Raw genomic sequence first — 21,976 nt, 5'->3', positions numbered from 1 at the left:
GTGGCTATATTGGTCACTGATTTGTTTTTGTTTTGTTTTTGAATGTCAGAAACGTATATTTGTGAATGTGGAGATGTTATATTGGTTTCACTGGTAAAAATAAATAATTGAAATGGGTATATATTTGTTTTTTGTTAAGTTGCCTAATAATTATGCACAGTAATAGTCACCTGCACACACAGATATCCCCCTAAAATAGCTAAAACTAAAAACAAACTAAAAAGTACTTCCAAAAACATTCAGCTTTGATATTAATGAGTTTTTTGGGTTCATTGAGAACATGTCACGGCGAGTGAGATGAGCCGTATAAAAATAATAAATGAGGATCCAATTGCAGGCAGTAGTGGAGGAGTGAAGGTGGTTTATTGGACACGAAATAAATATAGACAAACAGCAAATGGAGCACGAACTAAACTAGACTGGAGACAACTAAACTACTGAATACAAACCGGAACTCAAACATGAAGCAAGGTGGACGACGGTACAAGATGGTGACGGCAGGGAAACACACAGATGACGCAGGGTGGAAACACAGACGGACCAGCAACAACAATGACGGAAGACATGACTTAAATACACAGAGAACCACAGGGGAATTACACACAGGTGGTGGACACAGCTGGGAATAATCAACAAGACGAGACAAAGGTAAAACTGAACACACTCACATGAGACGCAGACCTTCACAATAAAACAGGAAACAAAACACACTTTACTAAGACACAGACTAGACAGAGACAGACTTGAAATGACATATGAAACTAAACCCACATCTTAAACCCAGATAAACAGAAACATGGAACTCTAATAATAGACATAAACATTACCATAACACGACAAGAGAACAAGAACACAATCCCTGATGCAAACTTAAATCAAAACACAATAAACTCAAAATACTGGGTCCAACGGACCCAGAACCGTGACAGAACATGGTTGTTGTTCAATAATAAAATTATTCCTCAAAAATACAACTTGCCTAATAATTCTGCACTCCCTGTACAGTAATAGACCAAGGATTGACCCTTGAGGAACCCCGATTACATTTTTATTTGTGCAGATCTAAAACTGCTAATTGAAACATTCAAACTTCTACCCCTTAGATACAATGACAGCCGGTCAAGAATCTAACCTGTTGAACCAACTGTGTCACAAAGCCTTTGTATTAGAATGTCATGGTCAACAGTGTTAAAATCAGCAGTGAGGTCAAGCACTGAAACTCAAACTCTCTGTGGCTCACTGTTGGATGACTTTAGTAAGAGCTGTTTCTGTGCTATGGTTGGTTTTGAACCCTGACTGGTGTATATATATATATCAGTGATTTATTAGTGATTTCTAAAACAAAGAGATACAGTTTAAATAGTTTGGTGGGGATCAGGGTTACAAGACTTTAACTGATAAATAACGTCTTCCAGATATTTTGAAATTACAGGTGAGAATATGGACATTGTAATTTGATCATTATGTGAGGTTATGTGCTAGATCGATTTCTAGTAGACTACTTAAGCTAAGATATTACATCCAATATTAGAAACTTTGCTCTTTTTGAAAGATGCTCATTCATTACACTTAGTTGCTCAGACTGAAATTCAAATTTTATGGTTTTGGAGAGATTAAATACTTTGTGAATGGATAAAAACAAAAAAGTTGAATTAGACTGGTTATTGTTGATCAGTTGGGAGATGTCTGGATGATTGCATTTTTGGACCAGTAAATGTACATGTTTATACATTTCAAAATGAATTTGTAGTTTATTTTTGTAGTGTCTTTTTGCCACCTTTACCATATTGCTGTTTCTCCAGAGTGCTTTTGGTGGACGGCGTACATTAATAGTTTTAACAGGAGCAATGTGATCAATAATTTCATCACATGATGACAATAATGGTAGTGTACACGTTGAAAACTTTATATTTTATCTTTATATTTTTATCTTCATGACTTTATAATGATAGTGGGGATCAATTAGGTCAAGGACCCAGGTGATGTCAGTAGTAGCTGAACTGATTTCACCTGCTGCAATGAGAGTAGCAGAATGGAAAATGGCATAGGAAATGTTTGTGGAAAGAAGTTTTGTTCCAAGTTCATTTGGATCTGATTAGTTGACTGTGTTCCCAATAGAATGAAATTGATGATGAAGGAGACACTGTGGGCAGAAGGGGAGGGATGGGACCAGACACGGAAATGTGACCCACAGGTCTATTTAGTGAGCAGAATAACTGTTCAAAGTCTCTTTTGAGTTGCTCTGATTGGTGTTTCTGGACATCTTGAGCTCTTTTGTGATGTCTGGCTACTTACCAAGAAGTCCAGGATAATTTTCTTCCCCATCTCCTCTCCCCTTGGACAACAATCGAGGGTTTGGCAGGAGCTAGCAGGGAGCAGGCTTGTACTTTAGGCTTGGCTTTGAGCCTGGGCTTCAGAGGCTGGGTCCTCATCGTGGATCGAGGCTACCATGGCTGGCTGCGGGTGTAAGTTTGCCTTAGATCCAAGTCACAGGAGGCACAACCTCTGCTGGACTTTCTTCTAGACAGAATCTACATGTGAGCACCACTTGAAATCCTGTGAGAAGGTGGATCCCAGGAATCTAAAGTGATCTAGAGTAGGTACTGTATTGTTGAGGATAGTGGGAGGGGGATAGTGGGAGGGCATCTCCACAATCTTAAGCGGGTTATGCTCCAGGTGATTCTTACTGCACCAGTGGACAAGTTGGTCAACCTCCTGTCTGTATGCAAACTCGTCATTGTTCTGTATCAGACTGTGGTGTCATCCGTGAACTTCAGGGATTTCATAGATGATTCTCCTGAGGTGCAGTCATTAGTGTAGAGGGAGGGGAGCAGCAAGGAGAACACAGATGTCAGAGTGACAGGCCTGTAATCATTTAATCCTGTGATGGGGGGCAGTTGGTCAGCACAGACTTTCAGGCAGGAGGGACACAGAATATAAATTTCTGAATTTACCTCTGCTTTTTAAATAGGGGACTATTATTAGACTAATAAATTAATCAAGTAATATTATGACTCCCAGTCTTGGAGTGGCTGTAGCTCAGGAGAAAGACTAGTCATCTACTAATCAGAAGGTTGGTGGTTTGGTCTGCATACCAAATATCCTTGGGCAAGACACTAGGGTTGCCAACTCCCTGAAAAATAAATAAGGGACACCTCGTGGCCAGGGCCGGGCAACCCAGTTGTCTTCACCCTTCCCAGTGTGGTGAATTTTCTAGCTCTTTTTTTGTGTGTGAAATTATTTTTTTTAACCATTTGACTTGAAGTTGATTTAAGCAGATGCATATTCTATTCTTTGTGATATGAACACATGTGAAACAAGTGATCATTTAGCCATTTATTTTTAGCTCAAAATGACAACATTAACACATAAAACAGGTCTCTTTCTTAAACAGAAGCCTGTCATGCTTAACTTTTGAGAATATAAGTAAATCTTTCTTTAAAAGAACTTTGTCCTGCTTAACTTAAAATAATAGAAAATAATAGAAAGAAAAACATTCTTGTAACAGTGCACATTTAGTGCATTTAGTACAATTGGCTTCAGCTGAGGTATTATTTCAGCTTTTCTAATGCTAATCAGCTGCTCCTGTTTGTAAACCCGCTTGTTCCCATGATTACGCATCTTAACTCATCATCATTATTCACCTATGTATTACTTTTATGTATTAGTCATCTATTTGTTGTAATCATCTATCCTTGCAGTTGTTTATTACACAAAATAAATTATATTATCACACTTCTGGCCACATAGCGCTGATATTCACTGCACATGCCCATATTAACTTTTTCCAGCCAGGTGTTTTCCTTTTCCCATTCTTCCCTTTCTCTGAGGGGAACAAACATTGCTGCTCTAATGCTGGGCTTACACTGTGCGATTTTTGGCCCATTTTGAGACGATTTTTGAGTCGTGCGACCGTTTTGGTGATCGGACCGATTTTGGCCTTCATCGTGCGTCGTGTAGTATACGTGGGGTAACGAGAAGTGATTAACACCTCACGACCAGCTCCCGATCATCAATCGCTCGTGAGGATCTCACCACAGCCGCTCACACTGCTCACGCGCAAACACGTAAACGTCGGTGAAAAAGACGGCGCAGCACGGCAGTGCAGCGTGTGATCTGGACACAAGCGATGGAGGCACAACTTGTAGAACTTTGGAAAGCTCATCCGAGCCTTTTCGATGTGGCATCACAAAATGATCACGACCACAACAACCGTGAAAATAGTTGGATTTACACTGCTGCTCAATCACAGCTGCCTGATCAATGTTTTTCATTAGCAATTTAGCAAAGTTGATGGTGGTGGTGGTGTGTCTGTGTGAGTGAAAGACAGAGAGAGAGAGCGACAGATTTTCTGTTATAACCTTCATTTTATGGACGCACAGGGTGAGCTCTCAGGTCGCATCAGAGCATCGGGCGGTATAGTGTGAGACCTGCATCGTGACCTATGAACTTCTAACCCCTGCGAGTCAATCGTGCAGTTTGAGCAGGAGCTGAATATCGCGACTGAAAAAATCGCACAGTGTCTGCCCAGCTTTAGGTGTACTGTCGTCCGAGACTTGCACCGCAGTGTCGGCGTTTGTTTCCCTGTTGGCCATGCTTCTTGTTGTGGTCACCTGTTGTCTTCCGGTATTTTCTCCGCAAGCGACCTTTCCTCGACCAATGAGATGAGCGGTAATCTGAATTGTCATACTCGAATTGTCATAAGTGTGCTGTCAGCTCATTGGTCACAAAGCAGGAGAGAGGCTGGGAATTATGTTTTCAAACAAAGCGTTAATTCCATTAACATTTATAGACTACTTTTGATTCTCACTGTATTACGGGACAAAGTGCGTCCCTTATTAGCTCAATACGGGACGTGTACTTTTTTTCTAAATACGGGACGATTCCTTATTTTAAGGGACGGTTGGCAACCCTACAAGACACTAACCCCAAGTTGCTCTCCAATGTATCTATTAGAGAGTGAATGTAGATAGAAAGCACTTACCTAGAGAAAGTACAGAAAAAGGGCACAGAGTGTGAATGGATGACTTAGGCAAGTTTTATAAAGCACTCTGAGTGCTCAAAGTAGAAAAGCGCTTTGTAAGAACCAGTCCATTCACCATTTACTTGGAGACACCAGGTACTCTGCATGTTGATAGCTATCTAGTAGGGGTGCAACGATATTTGTATCGATATTGAACCGTTCGATACAGTGCTTTCGGTTCGGTAGGCATATGTATCGAACAATACAACATTTGTAATTTATTTTATCAACTTTCCTTCTGACGATGCTGTCTGTGTTGAGCGCTCAGTGAATCTGCGTTCGACTACTCCGCCTAGGCTGCACTGTGGAGCGCAGATCCACTGAGCGCTCAACACAGACAGCATAGTCAGAAGGAAGAGCGCAGGGCAAGCTAGCAAGACAGAAGTTAAGCTCTCCTTGCAACATGGACCTCCCCCACTCTCATTCAGATCTGGCGTTTGGAATTATTTTGGTTTTCATGTGACGTATGACCCTGAAGGTAAGCGAGTCATGGACTAAAGTAAAACAGTATGTTGGATGTGCCATGCAATGCTCAATTACATAGGTGGGAACTAGTGTGTTAGCGCAGTTAGCTCGTTAACGTGTTGGCCGTCTAGCCCCATGCACAGGGCGATCGGCGGTAGCTCGTTAACGGAGATTTGCCGTGTTGTGGCGTTAAGGTCATTTCAACGAGATTAACCTGAAAGCACTAGTGGGAACACAACGAATATGACTGCACATTTACATCATCCTAGTGCAAAGACAAAAACAACAAGCATGCTACTAACTTTAGCCGAGTCATTTAGACAGCTGTTAGCACATGATTCTCCTTATGCTGCTGAGAATATAGCCCAGAAGAAGCGGATAGTATAGCTTTTATTTTGGAAAGAGGCATTTCTCTGTAATAAACTCTCTTTTCCAAAGATGAGTGATTCCTCAATCAGATACAGGGCTCGCAAAATCGCTAGCCCGACGTCCTGGGGCTAGCGATTTTTTTCAGACGGGCTACCCTGCCCGTCGGGCTATTGTAGGAAGGAAAAATCTATGTCAATGCTTTTGCATTCTTTCAGAAATGTAGCTGGGTAATTATGTCATTGGCATCGGTGAGCCACTGCCAATATGTGACATATTGAAATCGCGTTTGAATTTGCGCTTGTTTTTTTGCTTTCACTTTGCAATCGCGGGAACTGTGTATAGAGAGCGACAGCACTGATTGGTGAGTGATGATAATTTGCGCACCAATTCCTCTGACGTTGTCTTATCAATCGTTAGCTTACTATGCAAACATGACAAGTGAAATCTCCCGCAGCAAGCGTAAACATGTGAGAGGTTGATCGTGCAGAGAATCGCTGAGCATTATGTGAGTGCGTGTGTAAAAGCAGCACGATATATATTGTAGCGGATCAGGGCTGTTCGGGGTTCTGTTTGTACAGTTATGTTTTGTTTATGTTGCCATAGTGACGGGTGACGCCCTCTCGCTGCGACGGTGTGTCCTTCCGGGGTCAGAGGGCGCCCTGTGTGGTGTTGTTGTTGTTGCTGTGCTGTTGCCGCGCTGAGCAGTTAGCTAGCGGCAGTGTTCTTCTGCAGATGTCAATAAACGGCTGTGCTCCCTGGCTAGCTCACGGGAAGCAAGACCAAACGATACCTCCGTCTCCTCCTTGTCTGAGCTCGCCACATTGGTGTCAGAAGTGGGATGATGGTGGCACCCCATGTTCTGACCCGAGTGACTTTTACCCCGCCGGTCGTGACCGGCCGGTGCGCCAAAAGAAGGCACCTGGACATTTGCAGGACTTTGTGTGGGGTAATGGGGTCGTCGGGGACGACTGACCCCTTAGGTGGGGGCTATGTAGCGGGTCAGGGCTGTTCGGGGTTCTGTTTGTACAGTTATGTTTTGTTTATGTTGCCATAGTGACGGGTGACACCCTCTCGCTGCGACGGTGTGTCCTTCCGGGGTCAGAGGGCGCCCTGTGTGGTGGTGTTGTTGTTGTTGTTGTTGCTGTGCTGTTGCCGCGCTGAGCAGTTAGCTAGCGGCAGTGTTCTTCTGCAGATGTCAATAAACGGCTGTGCTCCCTGGCTAGCTCACGGGAAGCAAGACCAAACGATACCTCCGTCTCCTCCTTGTCTGAGCTCGCCACAATATTTTAGTTCTGCTGAGCCAAATAAGACAGGTCAGGGTGAAGAAGTGACAGCCAAAGAAAAACTTACCACAAAACGGAAAAGTTATGACAAATCAGACTATAAGGCAAAAAGAAAGTGCAGCTTTATGGTTTCATGGACAAAAGAATTTCTGTGGCTGCAATATGACAAGCGAAATAACCAGGGCTGCACATAAGTGGTCCGCAGGTGCGCATTCGCTGTCAAAATAAAAAACGGGCACAAGATATGAAGTTGCAACGCGTGTTTGCATACATAAGATTTTCAGGAGGAGGACAGACATTTATTTAGAACTCTTAAAGATGTCGAAGAAGCAAGCTCCTTTAAGCAATTACTGTGATGTTCCTCCACCTCCAAAGAAATGTCAGAAGGAGTCCGAACCACAAAAGAAGCACGTATTCTCGGAAAAGTAGTTGCAGGAGGTGAGCTGGCTTCAAACAAATGATGAACGCACAGAGATGTGGTGCGGACCCAGATAGCAAGGAGACATTGAACAGATGTTGATTTTCCATCTGAACCATCAGAATCGTCAGGATTGAAATGTCAACACAAAACCAATATTGAAACAACATTGAAATACTGATGAAACCTTACACTGACATTGAAATAACATTGATTCACTGTTGTTCTGTCATCGTTGATTGTTGATCTATTTATAGTTGACAAGGTGACAACAATCACGTTGAAAAACCATCGATTTATGGTTGAGCGGGAAATTAAAGCTGCTACCACTTGGACTATTCCGCAGCACCCCTATCACATTGGTACATCCCTCCAGGTAACCATTGTCTTGTACAGTAGAGCGGGACATTAGATTTACTCTCAGCGGAATTGACCGGAGAAGAATGTGCCGTGAAAATTTAATAAATGACAAATTAAAAAGGCATGAACATTTTTTTTGTATCGAAAAAATATCGAACCGTGACACCAAAGTATCGAACCGAACCGTGAATTTTGTGTATTGTTGCACCCCTACTATCTAGCATAAAACTGGATGAGAATGTGCAAAGGAGATGGTAGTGGGCACATGAACCACAGAACATGCATAGAGAAGCTTCCCCTTTGTTTATTTGAGAAGTCCCGCAATTGTGATGATCACAACAATGGGCTACAGTGTTACTGCATCTATCCATCTATGATATTCAGGGATTTCTATTGATATATGACTGACTATTTTGCATGTGCCAACAAGCATTAATGATAAAAGGAGGGAACTAGTTTATTAAACTATGACTTCAAGTGGCCCATGTCAGATACTGTAATGTTTGATTTCAGCTTGATTTGATTCAATTTAATTAAATTCAGTTAAATAGGACCAATTCATAGGAACAATCTTGTCAAAGCATTTTATAGTGTTGGGTAAAGATACTCTATTATTAGAGAAAGAAACACAAATACAAAAAGTTTTCAAGTGAATTAAAAGTCAGTCTAGGTGTCACGGTTCTGGGTCCGTTGGACCCAGTTTTTTGAGTTTATTATGTTTTGGTTTATTTTTGCATTATGGATTGTTTTCTGATGTTCTGGTGCTTTGTTTATTATTATCATTATAGATCTGTTTCTGTTATTCTTGGTGAGGGATTAGTTCTTAGGTTTTGGGTTCTCATGTGTATTGCAGTTCTGTTCAGTGTCTAGTCTGTCTCTCAGTTTCATGTCTGCATCTTGTTTAGTAATTCTTGTTTCCTGTCTTATTGTGAAAGTCTTTGTCTTATGTTAGTGTGTGCAGCTTAGCTCCCCTGTCTCGTCAGTTCTGATTTCCCCCAGCTGTGCTCTCCTTCTGTGTCTCATTCCCCTCGTTACTTCCCAGTGTATTTAAACTCTGTGTTTCTCTGAGTCAGTGTCGTGTCATCCCTCATGCTGTGTGGATCTCCCTGTGAGTTTTAGTTTGTTGTTTCCCTAGTTTAGTTTAGTTTGTATGTTTTTTCCCTGCCAGCAAATAAAGCCGTGATTTTGAGTTCACCCCCTGAGTCTGTGAGTCCTGCATTTTGGGTCCAACTCCTGCCTGCCGCACAACGATCCATGACACTAGGTCTTTCTTTAATTGACAAGCTAGAGAGTAAGATTGCAGGAACTCCTTGGCATGTGCTTCGAGTATTCTGATAGAGGGTGTTGATTCATTTAAAGTAATATATTCATCCTCCTCTAACCAGGCGAGGCAAACTAAACCATAATGCTGATCAGTTGTTAAGTTTGCAGATGACACTACAGTGCTCGGACTTATTTCCAACAATGATGAGACAAACTATAGGACAGAGGTGCAACAACTAGAGTCATGGTGCCACGACAATAACTTGGTCTTAAACACCAAAAAGACCAAGGAGATCATTGTAGATTTCCGGAAGAGGGGTCATAACAACCATCTGCCTCTCTTCATTGGCAGTGAGGCGGTGGAGAGGGTGAGCAGTTTTAAATTCTTGGGGGTAACTGTGACCGAGGACCTGTCCTGGGGCAACCATATCACCTCAGTTGTACGGAAGGCCCAACAGCGCCTCTACTACCTGAGGAGACTGCGGAGCGCACACATTCCCAGATCTCTGATGTTGAACTTCTACAACTGTGCCATCAGCAGCGTTCTGACGTATGGATTTCTAGTGTGGTTCCCCAGCTGCACCAAGGCCGATCAGCAAGCACTCCAGCGGGTGGTGAAGGAAGCTGGCAGAATTATTGGAACAAGTCTGCCAGAGATCAGTAATATCTTCCCCACTCGCTGTCTGAGGAGGGTGCACAGTATCCTGCGGGACCAACATCACCCTGCGCGCCACCTTTTCCATCTGCTGCCCTCAGGGAGAAGGTACAGGTCTATACAGGCCAGAACATCCAGACTGGCCAACAGCCTGTATCCACAGGCTGTCAGGCTCCTGAACTCTCTGCCCCCCTCTCACGGACAATAACCATATCCAACTTCTTAATAGTAATGAACTGGTCTGCATTGGTGCATCATATCTTTATTCTCTTCCCCCTCCTGCCCCCCCCCCCCCCTCTTTCTTAAATAGATAACTATCATATCTGATATCATATCTCACAGTACAATAATATTGAATGGGTTGCATTGTTGTATTTTGTCATGTTTCTCAGGTCTTTGTCTGAATTTCTACGAACATTATTGCTAAGGATTGTCTTATTGCATTGGAGTCACACTGGGTTAAATATGTACACTTGGGTTTTAAGGGGTATTTATTATTTTCTTCTTTTTTTTGGGTTGTATGGAAGCCCCAAACGCAATTTCATTGTTCTTGACAATGACAATAAATAAATAAATACTAAATACAGTTATTAAACTTGTTACTGAGACAGACCGACCTATTGTCCCAAATTTAACTGATTTGCTTGTATGTGCAGTTGAGAGTGTTATATTATGCTTTCTTTGTGAGTTTTTATAATTAAACCGTGTTTTATAGATTTTTATTTTTTATTTTATTTTTTTTATTTGGTTGTTGGTGGCATGGGAGCAGAAAGACTCTGGAAGGATGGAATTTTGGATGATCATCTGTAACCATGGTTTATATGCAACTACCACAAACTTTTTTTGTAACGGAATATTTAGTTTTCTGAACTAATATTAGGAAATGTAGACTAGTTGAACCTGAACACAAGATATTTCATAATGATACCCTTACCTTTGTCCTACTTCAAAGAGAAATATGCACAGATATTATAGTGAGAATTATCAAAAAAATAGCTTTGGATGGATCCAGAGTTTTGGAAAACTGATGCGTCTGTCAGAAAGGTTGCAATAACACACTTTTCAAGGCCTGTAACCAGCTGTACCCTCTGGCCTTTTTAGCAAAATCAGAGAAGGAAAAAGTTTGTGTTTAGACTCAGCGTGTAGTGTGCTGGACAAGACCTGTGTGGGAATGTAATTCTGAAGCAGGACTGGGAAGGTTCAATACCTGTTGCACTTAATTTCATATTGACAAATATAACTTTTCAAAAAGTTCAGAGAAGTCTTTCTATATATTCCGTGGAAAATTCGTTAGTGCCCCCCACCCGAACCCCTAAAAATCAGTAGATCTTTTTGAACAATATCTTTTGAAAATTTGTTCCCATCATTTTTGATCCTTGGAAACTGCAAGTGCAGGAACCATGTGACATTTTCAGAGCCAAAATACATACTTTTTTTTTATTACTAGATTAAATATTAGCTTTACACTTTTTTTAAAGGCTCCCTATGGTCAATATGATGGCGTAGAGGTTAGCACTATAGACTAATAGTAAAGAGGTTCTGGGTTCAAACTTTACTGGGGTCATTGACTGTTGTCTCTTGATGTTGTTCAAACGTCAATGAAATCTTGAGTGGTCTGTAAAATCACAGAGGAGATTGAAATAGTTTTCTTTCATTTTGTTATACTCTCTCTGTGTATACCCATGACAGGAGATATCCCTAATATTGTCATTTCAGGCTAACAGCTGTGGCTTTGGAGGAGAAGTTTGTGACTGGAAGTTTGAAGGAAGAACTAAAAAACACTGTCTTAGCCAGAGTACAAAGAGAAGAGCTGCACAAAGCCACTTTAAGATGAGATCCTTGTTCTTTAAGTAAAACAAGACTACAAATGCCTGGGCCCTATTTCAGGAAGCCGGTTTAGTGCAAACTCTGAGTAAGTATACCCTGAGTTAACGAAAACTCTGGGTTTTCGGTTTCACAAAGCGAGTTTAGATTAATTCTGAGTGAGTTACTATGGCGACACACTCCGTGAAGCTAACCTGCCCCCTAGCAGGTTTACTTCAACTAACCCTGACGTTCTCCGCCTCTTTGTCAGAAACCTGACTGTAGGAAGTGTCAGACATGGCGTGTCCCTTCCTTGAAGAGCCAGTAGATGTTGAAGCCCAAATTCTCCACAGAGCTCTCCGCCGGGAGAGAGTGATTAGAGCGCGTTTGGACATTTTATCATTTCCTGATGATTTCCTGTGTGAACGTTACCGTTTTTCAGCACAATCTACAATTTATTTGAATAACATCCTCAGGCCTAATATTGCTCATGTGACACATCGTGGACATCCTCTCAGTTCTGTACATATTATTTGTATCGCACTTCGGTTTTTTGCAAACGGGAGCTTTCTGTATAATATTGGTGACGCTGAGCACGTTTCCAAGGCTACCGTCTGTCGGGCAGTCAGGAATGTTACAGTTGCACTGAAACGTCTCCTGTACTCGTTTGTGGTGTTCCCCGGTCATAGACCCACAAGATTTATCAAAGAGGGATGCCACAAAATTGCAGGTAGCAGGATGAACAAAACTTAATTCATGATGTGGTGATATTTGAACTACTACTTAAATTTTACATTTATTCTCACGGTTCCCAGGCGTGATTGGCTGTATAGATGGCACTCACATTCCAATCATTGCTCCTTCAGTAAATGAAGGAGACTGTGAACAGGAAGTCTTTCCACAGCATTAATGTGCAGGTACATAGTTCCCTGTAGCATTTCAAACTAACAAATTATTTCATTATTAGTAATGGATGCTAATTTGTGTTCTCTGCACTGTGAAGATCATATGTGATGCTGCCAACATTATCACAAATGTGGAAGCCAAGTGGCCAGGCTCTGTGAGTGGTGGTGGTGGAGGACCCCCACCTGTTTTTCGGGCCTCCGCTTTTTTTCTAGTGGCCATAACGGGTCACATTTGAGCATACAGAGTAAGCAAATATGTACTTGTAATGCTCAGATAATTTCAATAAGTGCTTACAGAAAGAAAATTAATGTAGCCTCTAACTGCAATTGATTTACATCGGACAAACAGACCAAGCACTATGGCTCATAATACAATTACACCTTACCTGTTTGGACTATATTTTTATATTTCATTTTTACTTGCTGCCAGGAACGTTTGGGGCCTGTTGGGTTGCACCTGCGCTCACATCACATCACAAAATAAAATGTATGAAATAAAAAATAAAATAAAATATAATAAAATAACGTGTTAAATGGGTGGAAATCCCTAGATCAATGTTTAAATTAACACTCACGCATTGACTCTGTCGGCTATGTTTTGCCATGCATGCTCCCTTTCTTTTGCAACTGAGGCTGTGTTACTTTTTTTTCTGCAAAATTTGCATGTTATCGGCATATACTGCCATCAGAATTTCGGCCTCAAGCGCTGTAAAATACATTGACCGCGCCTTCTTTCCCTCCGTCTCCATGGTGACTCGCTTAATCTGTGCTCCACTAATCAGGGCTTTATGTATCCTCGTGCGTGCGCTTAACTTGGGGTTAAAGCAACTCCGCGTTGATTGAACTAATTGTTATCAGCCTTTCTGAAACCGAATATTCCGAGTTGGACAGTTCGGGGTTACTCAACCCTGAGTATCGTTTTTCACTCTGAGTTTTCTAAACCGGCTTCCTGAAATAGGGCCCTGGTGTTTCCAATCAAATAAAGACTCAACAGAGAACACCCATATGGAAAAGAAATAGTAAAAACTTATGTGATTACTCATGAAAGTGGCCACTTTCTCATTACTTTCATACATTGTTTTAGTAAGTATCCAAAACATACAAGTTTTATTATATAATTTTTCAAGGGATCTTATATCTGTTTTCACTCTTATATGCTTTTCATACAAGTTTCACAAAAGACAGATACAAAATTTATAAGATTTATATATATCTTTTCCATATGGGCAATGATGTTGAATACCTGTGTCCACAACTAAAAATGGCAAAAAAAACATAACACAGGATAGGATAAACGGCGTATAAAGAAAAAAAAAACACTGCAAAGGAGACTTGAAAATTATATAGATTGTATTATATTTCCAAAAATATATGTACAGTCTATTACAAAGGTTACAAAGCAAAAAGAATTGTCTATGTAACAAGAAACTGTCTAATTAAATGATCTTACAGTTCTGCTTTTGGGGAAAATACTTTTGACCAGTGAATATTCTCAGTACTCTGATCACAGAAAAATAAATAATGAATCAACATTTATATTACTGTACAATAAACTAGAAGGCAAAATCAAAACAGTCAAAGGAAAGATGGGAATCCTATTAGCTGTCTTTGGTCCTAAATGAACAAAATATGTACAACTGAAATCTTGTGGGTGACAATAGTTCATCTGTGAAATAGAAAAATATAGTGCATTTTCAATGTATCCAGAGCTCTCTACTGAGTAATATGTGTAAAAAGTAAAAAAAAAAAAAACAAAAAAAAAAAAACCCAAAGAAAATCAATATAAATAAAATGTACAAGTTTTACAATTAGACCATATACAAAGATGTCCTCAAACCCCAGCTCTTTCTCAAACAGTTGACAGTGCTGCACTCTTTGGAAGCATCCACCACCTTGCCAAAGTGGAGAAACAAATTTCCAACTGCTGAACCACAAGATTTAAAAAATATGTTTGTATTCTATCTGCTACTCCTAAATTTCAGCCAGCACTCTATACCCTGCAGGTTCCTTTTATTTTATTTTATTTTTTGCCTTTTTTCATTTAAACTTTTTTTTTCTCCATGAAACAGAGTCACAACTAAACTTTTTTTCTCCTGTTTTTTCCAGAGTTGAGCAACCTGAAGTTCAGCATGATTCAAGTTGAAACATTGTATTGATTGCATCCTGGCCTTAATCTCAGTTTGGCTCAAACTGCTGTCTTCCCAGAACAGAAAGAAAAGAGGGACAGAGGCATCCTACAGTAGGTGTGAGGGGCCTTCTCCAGGGGTCTGCTTTGAAAATCAGAGCAGGGTGTAGGGAGTTGATGGTGAGAGACAGAGCGCTGCCTGTGAACTGGGGAGTTTTGTGCTGACTGAATGACTTTATGCCAGTATTCAATTCAAAGGCCCAATTGCTGAGGTCTGCTGTATGGATAAAGGGAGGTTGTGTATGACATAATGGGCTGGTCAGGGCTAATTTTGGGCGTCTCATCCCAAGATGAATCCCACTGTGAAAATGGATTTAAACAGTGCATCCACACTAAGCCAGATGACGTTGTTCATTTTAGGACAAAACTGCATGTTTTTCAAACTGAGAAGGAATTTTTCATCCACACAAGCATGGTTTAAATATGTCAAACTAACAGGTGGCAATACAGCAAACGGTTGAGAAAGTACAGAAAAAATGTGACTTTGAAATGACTTAATTGATTACAGAAGCTGAAGTTCTAAACCCTGTGTGTTGTCCATTGTCAAGACTATATCTTAGCCTTTTTTGGTGAGGCTCAGGATTCAATAATGTCTGTGGAGGCCTTTTTTGTTGTCTTTTCTAGATTTTTGAACCAATTTCAGTCACAGGCTTAGGGTGGACAAAAGGTAAAAAAAGAACCCTTTTTTAGTGCTTGTGGCCCACTGTGGACATTTCAAAGATGACAGAGGAAAAAATGAAGAAAGCTTCAGTTGGTTTTACTGGCTGTTAGCGAGCTCCAGGTTGATTCCTGATTTGGTTGTACTTTTTTCTATGGTGAGAAAATAAGTAAAGCTTTGAAAACACAGAGTTATGTTTAAGGTCGCAGCAGCAGTGAGAGAAGAACACCACTTCCCTTTATGTGACAGCTGAATACCTACATTTTCGTATCAAAGGACAGTGCAGTAAAACAAATTCAACATTGAAACTTTTCCTTTTTTTGGGAGTCTTTTTTGTTTGTTTGTTTGTTTTTGAAGTGGAGACAGATGGCACCAAATAGGTTGATTGGCTTTTAGCACATCCTCTGCACAGCCCCCTCTTCTCTGTTCTCCATAGAAAGCCATATGGAAGAAAAGAAGAGGAATCTTAAGAAACACTTTAATGCATGTTCTGTCACATCTGCTCCTGTGAGTGATGAGCTGCAAAGACGCATGAATAAACAAGGAGGCTGCATGGCTGCCTGCAGAGCCGGGACGGAGGGATTTAACAACACAGTCCGTGTCTGAGAGGAGCTCCATGGTTTGGTCTGGCATTTTCATACCTAGACCCTGAAGGGGCTTGTTGATTTTTTTTTTTTTTTTTTTTGTTAGAAAATGATGTCAGCATGGCTAATTGGCACCATTTAAGTGTTTTATCTCTGCAGTCACTCAATTCAACATTTTCATGCCACGTTAGAGTCTCATCACATGTTTAACATATCATAGCGGCAAAATACAACATGATTATTTCATTTGATGAGTTGGCATGGTATTTTTTCCAAACCATTTCAGGTCAAAGAGGTACATTTGTTTCCTTTTGCAGCAGTGACTGAATCTTTCCAAAGGTTTTGTCTCAGAATAGCACACCCATGCTTTCTATGTCATCTAGCACCTTAAAAAGTCCCAGTCGAGGACAATTTCTACCTGGTAATTATTGCTCTTTTTAGTCCAACTCTTTCTCACTGACTGTGTCACTTGTGGCATAAAACAGAGTCTGTGCACACAAGTTCAAGATAAAAAGACATCATGCTAAAAACAAACACACAAAAAAAGGAAGTAGTACAACACTGAAATGAGCCACAGAAAGCAATGCCATTGAAGTGCCTAAAATAGTGGCAATACTTAAACACATTTTAAGGCAGTATTACGTCTCGTCAATTCTTGAACGCACTCGCAGCTAAACAATTCTTCAAAACAACCACTATGTAAAACATTTTAGGCAAAATGATGGCAAAGCACAGCTGCAACTCCAATACAATCTTTCAAACGTGCTGACACATTCTACTCAACAACCAAGTGTATCCCATAGTGAACACTAAGGGAAGGATAGATGAAGGATATTGCTACTCTGATAGAAAAAAATTCTGGTGATTTAAAGAACAGTTTGCTTCCTGCATCTCCATCTGTGCTGCACTCATCAGAAAATTGTTTGCTAAAAAATGCTGAAAATTTGAAACCAGGTCAAGAACCCACTCCAACAGGCTGCAAAACAAGCGTGTGAGGATAATATTTTCACTTCAACAGCACATGAAGGAAAACAAAAGTCATTGCAAACAGTCCAGTACAAAAAGTACTTTGAAATCTGCACCTAAAAAGTTCTGTCTCTGTTTGGATAAAAGAGTTACCCTGTTGTCACATCCAAAGAGGAGAGGAAAAAGAACTTTTATATGTGCCAAAACGTGTCATCGTGGCAGACACAAAGAAAAACGAAAAAAAAACAAACAACTAAAACCGCTTCAAGGTGTTGTAGTTCGTATAAAGGAAATCCTTAGACAACGTGTGCACATAAAGAGAAATATAAGCGGCAAACTCCTTTCCAATGCGCTGTTTGATATGTGGTTTAGTTTGTACGCGCTTCTACAAAAAGAAGGGAAAAATACATTTGTCTCATCCAGGTAGTTTCTTTTTTGTTGCCGTTTTTTGCCCTTTTCCTCTCTTTAGTGCCCTTTAAAGAGGCGGACCACAATCATTCACTGAGAAACAAAGGAATGATTTCACTCCAGGCACAGCCAGAAGAGTCAGACATCATACGTCTGTTTGCTTTGACAATTATTCCATTTATGTCCCAAGTCAAGTTTTGTTCTCGCCCTCTCCGAAGGCAGCCTGTCAGAGATCGTCACACCTGGACACCTGTGCCGTGGAGGTGCAGCATCTGGGCTCTCATAGTCTGTATGCTGCTCATGATCTTTTTCTGATGGCCCACCAGAGTGATCCCCAAGCTCATCACATCCCTGAAAAAGAGGACAACATTATGAGTCAGTGCACCATCACAGCCTCAGCTTTTCCATTATTGTGAGTATACAGCTAAACACAGCAGGCTTGTTTATGAATCTTAATAATGAATTTTCACAAGGTGAGATAGCAAAACCCATAATCTAAAGTAGTCTTTTTTTTTCCCCTTTGGGAAGTTTGGAGCTCTTTTTATCGAAATATACTTGGTAATGAGTTTATCAAGATCACAGGTAAACAATATGGAAACAAAAAAATAGGCTTATTCCCAAGACAATGTGGTTCAGAAAAAGAACTGTTTTTTCTTGGTGAAATAAAAGCTAGTATTAGCCACTTTATGGTGGGTTACAGAAACTCAAAACACATTCTAGCAACAATTCTACTTCTGAATACAGCTGAAGCTTTTACTCAAGGACAAGTAATAAAGTGTAGAGGAGAGCACAGTTTAAGCATAGTTGGTTTTAATGTTCCCTACTAATGCTTAAACCCCTTCGGGTTTCCTATCTACTCACTCGATTGACATCCTGGCCACAGATTCCAAGGAACTGTAGCCAGCTGCTGTGAAGTTGTCTCTGTATCGCTCCATCTTGATGGCTTCCAGCCACTCTCCCACTGAGCGGAAAGAAGTGAAGTCTGGTGTGCTCTGATCTAACAGGGGACTAATTGGTCTGTGGGATGAGCACAGAAAAATGGTTAAGTCTTATGCAAAAAGGAAACGTTAGGCTGAAAACACAATCAAACAAGAGATGAGACAGAGCGGTGACCAAAGGCATCCAGCAGTGCGGTAAATTATAAGCAGGGGAAAAACTTGCTGATTGGAGGCTTTGGTCGATAAGAATATCACAAATAGATGTTGCATTCCATGCTCTGCTTCTGAAAAATGTTTTTGTCAATATCCTTTCGATTTGAATACATTCCCAGGAACATACCCCATACAGTCTCTGTACAGAAAATGCTTTTTAACCAGTTATAACCTCTGAGCCTCATCTCACAGTGGAAAGCATGTTCTGACTGCGAGAAGAATTCATTTGACAAACGTCAGAGTGAGCTCCGGAGTTCCCACTGCACTCCAAAGTACTAGAAACTCATTATAGAGATTGATTTAAAAGCCCTGCTATTGACCATAAAGGCATGAAAGCTGCTTTGGGCTATCGATCCCCTTGGATTTATCTTTCATCTTTGAACTTGAGAGGCTAAATCATCCACTGGACACTCTAGATCATCTACCAGTGTGATAAGTTGAAGTTCTATAGCTTATGAAGCCTACATTTTATAATAAATCATTAGGGGTCTTATTTCCATACCTTGTACACGTTCCCACTGGGGTTTTCAGTGTGTTAGGGTTACGTATCATCTTATCAAGGATGCCAACTATTTGATCAAATTTGGGGCGTTCGGCTCGGTCTTTCTGCCAGCAGTCCAGCATTAGCTGATGTAAACCCGGCGGACAGTCCATGGGGGCTGGAAGACGGTATCCTTCCTCTATTGCCTTAATGACCTGTAAAATTTAAAACAGACGAAGAAAGTAGCATCAGCCTTTGGTATCATCCTAAATCCAAACAAAAAACAAAAAACCTCTAACCCATACCTCAAACCCTTCAGTCTCAGCCTAGCTTTTTGCCATTTAACACCAGCTTTTAGCATCAACCTAATCCCAACCTCCTGCCCTGTACTCTCACTAACAGCGTTGACTATCATTTGAAACCCTTCAGAGTCCAGTTTTAGTTTCACGTTAACTCTAAACCCTAACCCACAACCCTTTAGCATTAGTCTATAGTATAATATTACCACAAGCCAAGCTCACTAAGCTCTTGGTATATAGCAGTATTGTACCTTAATTATGTCATGGTTACCTAAAACACTTAGACCTGAGAAAAAATTGTCTATCATGTGCCAGCTTTGTTACAGTCAATGGGATCATGAGGATTTAATGCAGAACTATTTAGAGTAGCTATAAGCAGCATCATTCTGCTATATAACCTCTTTCTGGAATGGTTAATGATCTCAAATTCTATCTGTGGCCAAGTGTTTTCAATTTATGTGCAGAAGATTGTCACCCAGCTTGAGAGCTAAGATACCGTAAACTTAAAGCAAAGATTTTTAAAGCAATGGGCATCTTGTAGATAGACTTGACCTTTACCAAATTTGCTACATAATTAGTATGTGTATTACTAAGAGATATTTGCATGTAACTTTTTGTAGGACCTGGGATATCTTGGCCTTTAAAGCATCAATGAAGATTATCTTTATTTCAGTCTGTCTCCCCCTCGACTTTATGGAAGTGTAATACTAAACTCACTAATTACCCACTGAATAAAGTTGGCCTTATCTTGGTCACATTTTTCACCAGTTTGAACTGAAATCTATGGACACAATGGCACCCATACTAAACAACTATTTAATGTATAATTCAAGCACACACACAGATTGGGTTTAGATTAGGGTGGGTGGAGAGTGCTGGATAATTTTATTCAACTCATGAGTACTATTCCTCATATGTCTAAACAAAGACCTCTTGTACAGTATATACCAATAAACAGAAAAGAACTTCTGCAACGTTTTTTGACCTAATTTACACATATCGTTTTATGCAGAGTTAATAAAAATTCAAGGTTTTTAAAAATTGTAGGTGCAACAGGAACATTATGCAACAAGCTCTCCTTCCTTTAATGTGTTGAGATGTTTATATCTCTGCATATATTCATCAGCTATTCTTGTCAGGACTGCTTAGACAAGAATGAGTCATGGAGGGAACCAGTGTCAAAACACTGAAACCGTTGGGAAAAATGCAAATAATGTTCTTCCTGTATCCCTGGAGGATGTTTGCTGACATCTTGACAAAGTGAAAAAATTTCTGACATTGATGTCTGTCAAGCAGCAGACGGTCAAAACACCACATGTCCCACTTTCACGCCCAACCATCTTGTTTAGCATTTCTAACATCTGATTGTTCAATCAGCAGGCCTCTGCTTTGGAACGCAGGAGAATATTAATCATATTTAGCTACGATGCTGTGGGTGCTAAAACAGGAAGCCATATAGGAATCTTAAAGCCAGAACTCACTCGCCTTTCACTATCAATCAAAATGTGTCAAGTGTCTGAGAATAAGGAACAGCTTCAAATGGTCTGGCACTGTTGGATTATCTCAGTGGGAGTTGGCAGGAAAGAAGGCAACAGCACTCAGAGAGCTGCGGGTGAGTCAGTCATTATAGCAATTTGTGACATTTGTAAAGTGAAGAGCGGGATTGAAAAAAACCCCACATTTGTTCATAAAGGTAGAAAAATGTGGGTAATGTCCAGAGTCAGGAAGATGACTTTGAATTTACTTGATGGTGAGGCTGCAAGATGGGTAAAAGAATGAATCATGATTACAAGTCTGTGGTTCATGAGTCAAGTAAGTGGTATTCCTCTGCACTTTAAAAACACATGTGTTAGGAGTACCCTACAGAGCTTTGCGATCTTTAGCTCTGAGACACTGAGTTGAATTACATTAGCCTTTGTTTTAGACTGCAGTTCTTGTGGCTTCAGCACAGGGAAATCTTTTTACTCTACTTCCTCTTTTACTTTGGGATGCTTACAAATGTGTTTATGTTCACATTTATTTGATTTAAAAAAAGGTACAGTGATCATTTAGTAATTAATGAGGACACTAGTGCATCATATAAATGTGCTTTGATTTAACCTTATAGGTTAATTTTCATCAGTTTTTCCTGGTTGCTCCATAACATTTGAAACATTCAAAGGAAACTTAGATGGGAAAGTATTTCTGCTTGGATTAAAAAACTTAAACAAATAAGGGTCAAAAATAATTACATAACATAACATAACAATTACAAACAAACATTAACTACATTACAAAGTTCAGAAGAACAGTCAAAACCACATTATTAGAATACGAAGTGATTGATAAACAGGCACTACTTCAGGTTATGAAAGCACACTTGACTGTCCAGCAGCAGCTGTTTTACGCATTTGATGTTGCTGTTCCTTAGTTCCTTTTGTCACCGTGTTCTAGGCATACACTGATCTACGAAGCTTGGAAAGAAAAGCGTCCGGACTTCTTTAGGTTTCTTGAAGACGTTTGATGTTTCATCTGAGAACAGTCTTCAGTTCTAAGAGCAAATGGTGGAGAGTCCCAGATTTTAAGCCCTATGGGAGTGTCCGCCAAGAAGGTCACGGACCCCCCCCCCTCCCGTCTTCAAGAAACTTAAAGAAGTCCAGACGCTTTTCTTTCCAAGCTCCTTAGACTACGATGACCTGGATGACTGAGAACCTTCATAGA

The 21,976-nt window shown here is 40.4% G+C and overlaps 1 protein-coding gene across 4 annotated transcripts in view; it reads right to left on the bottom strand.

Moving 5' to 3' along the window:
* Positions 1 to 13,742: 13,742 nt before the first annotated feature.
* The window catches only part of epha7 (eph receptor A7), an 86,795-nt gene continuing 78,561 nt past the window's right edge, over positions 13,743 to 21,976 (bottom strand). For all 4 annotated transcript variants that reach the window (XM_086262916.1, XM_086262917.1, XM_086262918.1 and 1 more), the window contains exons 15-17: positions 18,999 to 19,192; positions 18,207 to 18,362; positions 13,743 to 17,696 (exon numbers count right to left, since the gene is read on the bottom strand). In XM_086262916.1, coding sequence (XP_086119042.1) covers positions 17,582 to 17,696; positions 18,207 to 18,362; positions 18,999 to 19,192 — 465 coding nt within the window. In that variant the 3' untranslated portion in view covers positions 13,743 to 17,581. The remainder of the gene's footprint in view (positions 17,697 to 18,206; positions 18,363 to 18,998; positions 19,193 to 21,976) is intronic.

Source organism: Aulonocara sp. 'chitande type north' Nkhata Bay, linkage group LG15 (genome assembly GCF_057382095.1).
Source record: "Aulonocara sp. 'chitande type north' Nkhata Bay isolate Kocher_YH1m ecotype deep benthic linkage group LG15, A_spYH_male_GT1.1, whole genome shotgun sequence".
NCBI classification, from domain to species: Eukaryota; Metazoa; Chordata; class Actinopteri; order Cichliformes; family Cichlidae; genus Aulonocara; species Aulonocara sp. 'chitande type north' Nkhata Bay.
The sequence above is the reverse complement of the archived record's forward strand: the minus strand, read 5'-3'. Positions and strand labels throughout refer to the sequence as shown.